The following is a 10943-nucleotide window of genomic DNA, read 5'->3' as shown; positions in this document are numbered from 1 at the left end:
TTTCTCTTCTCTTTGTCAGTTAACAGCCAGACTTGACCTTGGGCTCATGGCCGGCTTCCTGCCCTTACCTTCCCCAGACGTGCCCTACTTCTTCAGTGTTGCTTTCAACCTAGGAGGACTTTTTAATTCACTGGGTTTAGAGCTCAGTAAAATTATGTTAGAAAAAATAGAAACTGATTTCCAAACGATTTCTTAAGATTGTTTTCGGCCCTTGGGGTTATCCTTGCTGTCGTTCTGCGGCTGGGACCGTCCACTTGCAGATGGCTGGCCTCTGCGTACCGACCGCCATGGGATGCATCTGCTAACACATCCACTGCGTCTTCTTTATCTCTTCTCTGTGTTTGTGGGGAGCAGGGCATGGGGCATCTTTCACACACATTTCGCTTTTTTAAGCTTCTGTGGTCTCTTCCGTAGGACTCAACTGAGGGAGAGGTATGTGTTTGTGTGTGTTCAGGCCCATACACATATGTGCACACCCACAAAATCCTTTGCTGTTTTCAATCCATAACGTCCTTCCTCTGACGGCAGCTGGCCCCTCTTCCTTTAGGGCCCCGAGTCAGGGCGGAGTGGGTGTCCTCCCCAGGGTGATGGGGGCGGATGGTGGCAGGGCAAGGGCCCAAGTCCCAGCAGTAGCAGACACGGGCGGAGAGACAGACGAAGATGGGCACTGGGCACTGTGCCAGGGGAGCTTACTTCCTGTCCCCTGGAGAACTGGGAACAAACTGATCACACCAGAGTTTGTAAAACAATAGGGGCAGTGGGTGAGGGGTGGGAGCAGAAGAAAGCAAGAGGAAAGAGGCAAAGCAAAGAAGGAATAAGGGGAAAGAATGAAAGAAAATCAGTTGCCTTGATCTTTACCTTTGAGTTTTAACCTTTCCGAACTAAGGGTGGAGGTGTAGGTAGGAAATACACACAAAAGAATATATATTTTCCTGATGTCATTTTCTTCCCCTGGGCAGGGCCAACTTACCTGTCAGCCACAGGAGCCCCAGCGCCTAGGGGCTGCTACACTTTTAGGGGCCCAGGAAAGTGTTTTCAGTTTCTTTCAAAATCAGAAAGAAAAAAGTGAATATAATAATAATGGCCATGTAATAATGAATCCAGCCTGGATTATATTCATCTTTATAACAACATAGTTGTAAAGTACCATTTTTAATCTTAAACAGAGGAAAGGGTCCATGAAAGTCATAACACAGCCCTGCCTCTTGCCCTCTACTTGCTGACCCCGCAGGCCTCGATGACTTCCCCGTGTGGGGTTTATTTTAATTTCAGCCATTCTTGTTAGGCATCATTTGAATTTATCACCTTGTCACTCATTTTAAATGTATGTGTGTCTATTCAGGGTGGTTTTTCACGCATCACCTTCCTAAGCCAAGCAACACCTTCTCTGCTCCAGCTCCGGGAGGGCCGGAAGCGAGCAGGGGCCTTCGCGGAGAGCTGTGTGCTGGGCGGGATGTTCCGAGGCCTTGGATGCTGGCGAGGGGCAGTGCGAGGGCTGCCTAGACCTGGAGCAACCAACCCCAGGTGACCCAGAGGTGAAACCTCGTGCACACAGGCACCTGGGACCCAGCGGAGCCCCAGATGTGGAGTGGCGGTGAGGGTGTGTGTGCAGGTCTTGGGACATTCTTGTTTCTTTCCTCTACTGTTCAATAATTCTGCAACTCAAAGTTTAGAGTCTCTACAGATCACCTGTAAGGCCTGATTTATGTCATCAGAGGGGATTCTTCTTTTTTCGTTTTTGCTTTCTATTTGTATGAGTAGGAAAAAGTAAAGATGGAGCAGAAAGGTGAAACCTCAGAACTAATTTGGACATGTTAAAATGATCCCACTGAAAGAATTTCTCCTCCTTCTTTAAATATTTGTTTTGGTGCCGAAAAACTCAATCAATTACTTATTTGTATTCAATAGTTGCCTTTATAAATTCTGAAGATAATTTTTATTTCTTTATGTATAAATTATCTTAGTACCTACCATTTTAAGCTTAGACTTATGCAAGAGAGATGATCTAGAGAAAAAAATTGGACCCAAAGAGGGGAGGGGAGGGGAGGATGGGGGGCAGGCTGGCAGAGTGCTTAAAGCTAGGATGTTTGAGGGCTGCAGCACTGCCTGGGCGTATGGTCTGAGACTCAGGCTGAAGTGGTGAAAATCCTCCTGGAGTTGATGTGAGGATGAAAGGAAGCAACGCACGCCAGGGACCGGGAAGTCAGTGCTGGTTAGTGGTTTTACAATCCCTTTCTCTCTCCTGGCATTTACCGGTCCCGCATTTCCCGCCAGCCCACCCCTCACACAGCCTGCTCCCTCCAGGAGCTGCACGCGTGTCGGGCAGGACTGCCCATCGCATGCGCTGCCACAGACAGGAGCATGGAAGGAGAGCTGCCCTGCTTAGGGTCTGGCTGATGACCCCCTTGCCCTGTTGGAACCCCACCTCTCTGGGCACTGGGATACATCTCCCCAGAGCCGGGCTCACTAAGGTCAGGGAGGCACCTGAGAGAGGGCACCTGCCTTCCCCAGAAAGTGGGGTCTGCAGGAGATGACACGGTTCTCAGAAGGATGCGGCTTGCACACCTTGTGGGGGCAGTTCCTGCAGGTTCCCAGGCCCCAGAAGGAGGGCTGTCGGTGAGGAAGGACACAGCGGGGAGTGGCCGTGCCTTCTAGACTTGTCAGCTCCTCCTGGCAGGCCTGTGTGTGTGTGTGTGTGTGTGTGTGTGTGTGTGTGTGTGAGAGAGGGTGTCCAGTGGACCCACGGGAGCCTCCGTGTGTGTGTCTGCCCCTCTGTCTGTGTGATGGGGGGCCCTCCTGCCTTGCCCAATGCCAGGGGTTGCAACTGCCCATCTATTACGCTCTCGGTGATGGATAGTTCTATATGTCAACTGCCTAGGCTCTGATGCCCAGTTGTTTGGTCAAACACCAGTCTAGATGTTGCAGTGAAGGAGTTTTTTAGATGTGATGAACATTTAAATCAGTAGACTCTGAATAAAGCAGATTACCCTCCATAATGTAGGTGGGCCTCACCAATTAGTTGAAGACCTTAAGAGAAAGGACTTGAGGTCCCCCTTGAGAGGAAGGAATTCACCTCCAGACAGCCTTTGGGCTCAAGATTACAACCTCAGCTCCTGATGGAATTTCCAGCCTGCAGGCCTGCCCTGTGGACTCCAGACTTGCCAGCCTCGCGATCCTGTGAGCTAATTCCTTAAAATAAATCTCTCTTTCTCTATATCTATATATACAATACAAACATACACACAATATGTACATATATCTCTCTCTAGAGAGTTTATATATATATGTACATATATATATGTATGCATATATTGTGTATATATATGTATCTCTCTCTCTCTCTCTCTGGAGAGTTCTGACTAATACACCTACTTGGATATTTTGCTGAGCCTAGTGGCTAAGAGCACAGTCTCTGGAGCTGCCTGCCTGGAACTGGATTCTGATCCTGCTTCTTATTAGCTGTGTGATCTTGGCCAAGTTAATTCCTTTCTCTGTGCCTCAGTTTTCCCATCTGTAAAAAGGGTGACAACAGTTTCCGACCCAGGTGAATGGAGGTGTCTGCCTCAGTGGCCAGCACAGGGCAGCACTGGGCACTCAGTCCCTCTCACACTGGACGTGTCTGTAAGGGTGTGTGTCTCACCAGCTGCCGGAGGTGGGGCTCTCAGTGGCGGTGACGAAGGCAGCCTGGCCTGGAGGCTATACCGCTGTACACACCGTGCTGACTGTGAGCTCCGCCTCGGTGGCCATGATGTCTGTGGGCTGGATGTTGCGGTCGTACATCGGGTTCTCAAACGTGGCCCGCACATTGGTGTTCTCGTGGCCAGCGTAGCCGTTGAACGGAACTTTGGGTCTTCTCCTGGGAATGAGAGAGAGCGTGACCAAGACGTCAAGAGAGGAGACTCGGGGCCCTAAGAGGAGAGGGAGGCTCTGTGTTCCCTTCAGAAGGTCACAGCTCGCCTGAGCCAGGAGGGCTCTGGGTGGGTCAGGGAAAGGGAGAGGGCCTGGCGCCCGTCGTGCGACCCCCCCGTCCCTTCCCCGTACCTGTGCTTGTAGAGATAGAGCACAAAGCCTGCGATGATGAGCGCGATGAACGGCACCAGGATCGCGGCCGCCACCGAGCTGCTGTTGGAAGCAAAGTGGCGGCCGATGGACTCGGGGTCTGATTCCAGCAGCCTGAGGTCTGCAAAGTCCCAGAGCAGAAACTTCAGGTCACAGACACAGCGGCCACTGTGGTGGGGCTTAGGGTGCTGGCCGGGGCCCCCCACCTGCCTCCCCCATGCACTGGGCCATCCTCCCTGGAGAAGGGTGGTCAGTCCACACGAGCTGGTCAGGCCTGGGGAAGCCAGTCTGCGGGAGAACCTGAAACCGTGTCCCAGAATAAAACCTTGAAAGAGAGCAGCCCTTTAGAAGCTTCCAAACTTCTTTCGGCCATAGAAATTTTATCACATGAAACCTTACAAGGAAGCCAAAACATACAGCACATGAAGGTGGACCTGTTCTGGAGGGCGTGGCAGCGGTGCTGAAGCGCCTGCCCCCTAGGGTCTCCCCTCCTCCTCCCCGCCCCTCGCCCCAGACTGGGAGCGCTCAGAAGACCACGGTGAGAGCCTCTGCCCCTGTCAGCGAACCGAGGGGGCTGAGGCTCCGTCCAAGAGGGGACGGCTCTGCCCGGCACACTGGCAGTCAGCCGCGAAGCCAGAAGAAGAACTCGGTTTCCTGAGGTCTCTGTGGTGTGTAAGGGGCCAGGGAACTGCTTTCAAGTCTTTGAAGGGCTGCTGTGTGGAAGAGGGAGTGCTTTTACTCCAGGCAGCTAAGAGGATCGAGCTAAGAAGAACTCCAGGGGAGGAGCAGGGCGGAGTGGGAAGCACAGGGAAGCAGGTTTCCGCTTAGGACAGGGAGGAGCTTTCTGAAGGTCAGAGCTGTGAGAAAATGCAGTGCGCTGCCTCGGTAGACGGGGGGTCCCGGGGGACAGGGCAGTCAGCAGCCGGGGTGTATAGAGCTGCCCATCAAGCACCCGGGCCTGCCTCCTGTCTCCCCCTGAACTGCTTCCCAGAAGCCTCCGCACATTAGAGGCTCTGAGTCAAGGCCAGTCTCTGGCGTGAGGATGCCTGACACTGAGGATGCTTGGTCCAGGGTAAAGATGCTGGGGAGGAACTCGGGAAGGAAGCCTCCTTGACGCTTAGTTTTCCCATCTGTAAAATGAGGACCGCAGTACCACCCTTCCGGGACTGAGACTGCCCTGAGAGCCCCACGTCGTAATGCTCGGGGGGTCCCGGGGATGCCCGAGGGCTGGCCGGATAGTGTTGTGGGACGCATCTGAGACCCAATGTCCCTTCAGCTGGGGGCTTTCAACTCCAGGGCAGAGCATGAAACTGTTTGGCAAAAGCTGAGGGTATTATGTATTGTGCTTCTTTCTGGGGAGATATTACACAGCTTTTATCAAAATCTCAAAGGCGTCCCTGATCCAAAAGAGGCTAAGAGCCCCTCTTGGACTGTTGAACTTCACCAAACCCCTGCCCTCCATACCAACATACAAGTTTCTCCGCCACCCGCTCAAGCTTACACTCCAGGGACAAACGCTAGTTACCAAGTCTTTGAAAGCCGAACTGCCCAAAGCCTTGGCCCTTGACAGCGCCTTGGTAAATGAAGGTGCCTCCGGAGGACTCTGAGGAGACCTGTGAGGGCGGGAGCAGACAGAGTAAGATGGGAGGCACGCCGGGAGGAGCTAGAGGCCCGGCCAGCCAGGCCGGAGACATGCCCAAAGGTACACGGTGCCAACAGCTGGGGTCACCCGCCTGCCTGTCACCTCCACTGACATCGGCTCTCTGCCCACACCCAGGCAATGGCGAGGTGCTGGGGATAGGGCAGGGGCTCCAACTGCTCGTAGGACGGAGGGAGACATTTTTATTTCTACTAGTCGAATCACTTAATCTGTCGGTGCCTCAGTTCCTCATTTTAAAATGGGAACAACAACAGTACTTATGTCATAGGGTTGCTTTGAAGATTTATATGAGCTAATCTAGGTAAAGCACTTAGAACACTTAATAGGCCCTGAGTAAATGTTAGCTATTATTATTGTGATGAAAAACTGAGTTTTAGAGCACCGTGGAGCAAACCAAACCATGATTAAAATGTATCTAGCAGATTGAACGTACTTTGGAAAGTTCATCCCAGTTCAAATAGCTATTAATTTGGGGGCGGGTAGCTGGGGACATAACGCCTCCTAGCTCTGTCTGTACTTGCCTCTGTGATGCTCGTGTACCAGACACAGACACGCAACCTTGTGGGCTGGGGACCGCTCGGCTGAGGGCGTGCTTGCTTTGAGGATGCTTGTGCTACTGGGGTTCCTTCTGACTCATACTCCATCCCCAGGTGCAGCCTTCTGTCTGTTGTGCTTTAGGCTGACCCCCGCTCCTGTCCCCCCAAACACACCCTGGGTGACAGAGAAGTGGGCCCGATTGTTGGCTGTAGTCCCAGGCAGCCCTTCCGGCTGTTCCTGGCCCTCCAGAGTGGCATTTACACGTAGCCCTTGGCCCGCACTCCAGCTCCAGCTCCCAACTTTACCCTTGTTCTCTCCCCTCTGGCCATCCTCCCAGCACAATGGAGTCTGCTGTCCTGGCACAGCTTTTGGACTATTACTATTGACGCCAGCCAGGACCAGGATACCCGAGGGGATCCACAGAATACTCTCAAGAATCCCGAGGAACTAACCCCATGTACCAGCCCCTGGAGAACCACTTGCTTCTCGTATGATTATCAGCAAAGTCACTCAACCCACAGCCCTCTACCAGCTAGCCTTGTCTGTGAGGATCCACCTTGACGCCTCAGCTCTCTGCTCCTCTGGCCCCGTGACCTCTTCCTCTTCCCACCCCTCCGCTTCTAGCTTCAATCATCCAGGACAGGGAAGCTGAGGATGTGACAGATGACCGCTCCACTCCCCTGCCTGTGAGACTGGAAGGTATGGGCAGAGGAGTGTCACTGCAGAACTTCCACCCGAAGAATGCCTTTGCATGGAACAAGTCTTTCCCACAAGGGAATGCAAGAGAGTTGTCTCCTTTCCCCCAGTTCCTGGTGTCTCAAGCTGTGCTCAATCACCCACAACAGGCACCCTCAAACATGAGAAGATGTTCAGTGTGCATCTGGGCCTCACCACCTCCTCCCAGCTCCCACCACCACACCGTGACCTTCAACTTGCTTGAATTTACTCATGTACTGCCAGCCTCCAATCTCTTGCTTTCCGCTCACACATCAGAACCTACTTCATCTCGCTCAGATGCACTGACCTTTAGACTCTCAGCCTCCTGGCCCTTGCCATGTTTCCCTTTGCTCACTTCACTAGCAGATGAGGACTCCCTTGTTCTCAGTCCTGGCCCCAAAGAAACCCTCCTCCCAAGTTTCCATGTTGATCCTAAGAGTTTCCACCAACTTCCCCCCTCCTCCTCCCTACCAGTGATCTGGGAATCAGGGATGGGGCAAGGGCACAGGGAGGGCAAGGACTGAGTGAGGTTTTGCTGAACTTACATGCCCATCTAAGGCCCAGTGATCATCTTTGAACTTATTCACAAAGACCTCCACAGGCCCTGTAACCTGGTAAACTTGGAGGAGGAGATGGAAATCTTCTTTCTTGTAAGTTCCTGGGAAAAGAAAGATCAGAGGGTACACTTGAAAGATCTAGGAAAATTTCAAAACCCAAGTCTGTGGGTCTGTGGGTGTGTGTCTGAGTGGGATTTCACGTGTAGATGTTGGTATATACATCCCATGTATAACTGGAGTTAGGTAAGTGTAGTGTGGCCTGTGAGTTTGTACAGGCTGAATGTGAGGATACACAAGAATGTGCATATGTGTTAATAATCAACTGGACTACTGACCTGTGGTTGTGCTCCTGTTTACACAGGCATGTGTGAGAATAAAGGGAATTGGATTTTGTATATGTTATGGGGTCAGTTAATGCATGGGTGTGCTTACAATTCAGTGGGTACAGGAATGCATGAGGGCATGTATATGGGAGTGTGTGAATGTGTTTAGGACTATGGCTTAGAGCAACTGAGTGAATATGAACGTTAGTTGTGTTTGTGTGTGTGTGCATGAATGAGTGGCTGTGACTGCATGTGGGGTTGTGTATTCATGTGTACAGTCATTCACTCATGCATCCATCGTTCTACCCATCTATTCGAATAAACACTTGCTTTCTAAGATACTCAGTTTTTCTGATTATAGAAAATTTGAAAATTGGGGATATTTTGGAAAATGCAGAGATGCATGAAGAAAGAAAATTCACTCCTGATCTCACTTCTGAGAAATAACCACTGTTAATATTTTGGTGTAATTACTTCCAATTTTCTTTCTTATGAATATATTTTTTTCCTTCAAAAACTGGAGTTCCATTTTAAATACATTGTAGTAGGTGTATTTTCTCCCAAACTGGTATAATATTTTATCCAGCAGACATACTATAATTAATATATCCATTTCTTTTGAGACAATTTTCTATTCCCAGGTTTTATATTATGGAAATAGCCCTGTAATGTGAACATTCTTTATTGGTAAATGTTTGATTCCCTCTATAACTATTTCTTATGATAAAAATTCGTAGAAGGGTAATTAATGGGGCCAGTCATTTTCATGGCTCTTGATACAAGTTGCCAAATTGTTTTCTAGAACTATACTATTTTATACTTTGACCAGCACTGCATTAGTACCTTCACTGGACTAGCACCAGAGTTTATTGCTTAAAAATATCTTAGTGGGATAAGAGGAAAGTGACATTTTATGTTTACTTTTTTTTGATTATTGTGAAAAATATTTTTCCATTTGTTTATTAACTGTCTGTACTTTGGCTTCTGGGAGTTCTCTGCCCCTATTTTTGGTTCAGTTTTTAGGGATATCCATCTCTTTTTTCTTTATTTGTAAGAGTTCTTTGTATGTTCAATTTATTAATGTTTGTCATCTAACCATTTCCCTTTAGTCTGTGGTGCTTTTATCATGTAAACAAAGATGAATAGACACTTCCTCTTCCCCTGCCTACCAGACTAGCCCTGCAAGATAGTACAAGGAAGTGACAGTAGACTCGTTCTTGTGAAGAGCATGCGCCCATCACCCATATCATCTGCAGGCTTTCCCGGAGGTGGCCTGCCCCTTACCAGCCAAGTGCAGCTCCACGCCGCTGTGGTCAATCATGGTGGCGTTGACCTTGCTGTTGATGACCTGGAAACCAGTCACTCTGAGCATGGCTGGCTGCTTCTTCCCCTGGTACTCATAGGCCCCTTTCCATAGGGAATTCTTGGCAAAGACATCCCCAGGAACTAGAGGAATTGAGAAACAGATGTGAGAGGGGCTTTCACGTGTGCTGGTAGAATTGAGGCCACCTGATGATTGACCCCAGTTCACTCCCTGAGATTGTTTTCCCCAACATCTAACACGCAGGAGGTGGTGGAGTGTTCTGGCCTCCTTGTGATGCTCTGTGTCTCAGAGTGGATGGGTGGAGGGAAAGAGAGAGAGAGAAAGAAAGTGGATAAAGAAAAAAGAGAACGTGAGGGGACGGGGGAACGAACTAGAAGAAAGAAGAAAATAAAAGGAGGGAAGGGGTTGAAAAGATGGAGAAAGAGAAAAAGAGAGGCGAGAAAACCAATGTCATAAGATAGGAACATGGACTAATGGAGTCAGGCAGATCTGGAGTCTCATCTGGGCTGTCAATTATCAGTTGTTTGATTACATACAAGAGTCTCCACTTTCTCACCTGTGTAGGCCACATCTGTAGTTCTGTAAATGGGGTTGTCCTGCTTATCTCGTCAGGGGCTAAATGATTGTATGTCACATGATGTTGGGCACATAAAAGCATATAATGAATGATAGCAACCAAAATTGTTATTTATCCTTATAATAATTTTCTAAGGAGAGTATTATGAGCCTTATTTTAACAAAAGGTAAACTGAAGCTCAAGAAGTGAAGTTTCTTTGTCCAAGGACCAGTGACCAAAATGGAACTTTAATTGAGTTTGATGCCGAATGTAGTTTTCTTTCTTGTATAACACACATGCTAATATGGTAAATAAAAGTATAAGGTTCAAAAAAGGATATGATAGTCTAGAATAATTTTGCATTGGTCAGGCCATACCTGCAGTTCTGTGCCCAGTTCTGGACATCACACTTTGAAAGACACAATACCTGTCTTAAAAATGTAACCATTTCCAGCAAGCTCCCTAGGCAGGACCTGGGTGTATGTGTCTGATCACACACTGGCCAGCCCTGTGCCGGAAGGGGTTGGCTCTAGAGCATGAAGTTCTGGACATGTTTCTAGGAGGCTTTGGCTCTCAATTCTGGATGCAGTTCCTGCTTCCTTCAAGCTCACTTCCTCTTGAGATCTGCCTGGGGTTGGGAGGTGGGTGGGGAAATCTGTTCGGCTCTATAGACTGTTTTCACACCCTCCTATTGGGTACACAGAAACTCATGTGCATGTTTCTGGGTAAGTAGGTGAAGGAAGCAATACCAGTTTCTTGAGCCAAAGATCTAGACCATACCTACCTGAAGCTTGAGTGAGCGGAGGCTCCCGGGCAGTGTTGATGGGTCTCCCACTGGGCCGGACCTCTGCTGGGGAAAGAGAATGGAAGAAAACAGGTTCACCCTCTGGTCTATGTTCTATTGGAAAAATAATGGCCAGCTCTCTGACATTAGGTCAATGGGTTCTTTGAGATCTTGCTCTGGACTTATCCTCTTAGACTAGGAGGTGGACTACTTTGTCTGGTGAGATATAAGGGGTTAAAAGGAAATCCATTTACCAATTATAGACATTGAAATATTAAGCAAAAATTTAGAATATAGCTATATATGTGATTTTTTATTACTGCATTAAATAACAGGATCTAGTAGTAGGTCCAGTAACTATTCTAATCTTGAAGTAGTCAGGAACATAAACAACATTTCTTTCTTTTTTTTGTCCATGCCACATGG

At 49.0% G+C, this 10943-nt stretch overlaps 1 protein-coding gene across 2 annotated transcripts in view; it reads right to left on the bottom strand.

Annotated features, from left to right (window-relative positions):
• Positions 1–617: 617 nt before the first annotated feature.
• The window catches only part of CSMD2 (CUB and Sushi multiple domains 2), a 652460-nt gene continuing 642134 nt past the window's right edge, over positions 618–10943 (bottom strand). Inside the window, exons 65-70 of one of the 2 annotated variants that reach the window (XM_082415250.1) lie at positions 10518–10583; positions 9138–9299; positions 7519–7631; positions 5585–5672; positions 4042–4180; positions 618–3856 (exon numbers count right to left, since the gene is read on the bottom strand). In XM_082415250.1, the coding sequence (XP_082271376.1) occupies positions 3697–3856; positions 4042–4180; positions 5585–5672; positions 7519–7631; positions 9138–9299; positions 10518–10583 (728 nt within the window). In that variant the 3' untranslated portion in view covers positions 618–3696. The remainder of the gene's footprint in view (positions 3857–4041; positions 4181–5584; positions 5673–7518; positions 7632–9137; positions 9300–10517; positions 10584–10943) is intronic. The other variant, XM_082415251.1, reaches the window with a different exon arrangement.

Source organism: Balaenoptera physalus, assembly GCF_965194825.1.
Source record: "Balaenoptera physalus genome assembly, chromosome: 1".
NCBI lineage: Eukaryota > Metazoa > Chordata > Mammalia > Artiodactyla > Balaenopteridae > Balaenoptera > Balaenoptera physalus.
The sequence above is the reverse complement of the archived record's forward strand: the minus strand, read 5'-3'. Positions and strand labels throughout refer to the sequence as shown.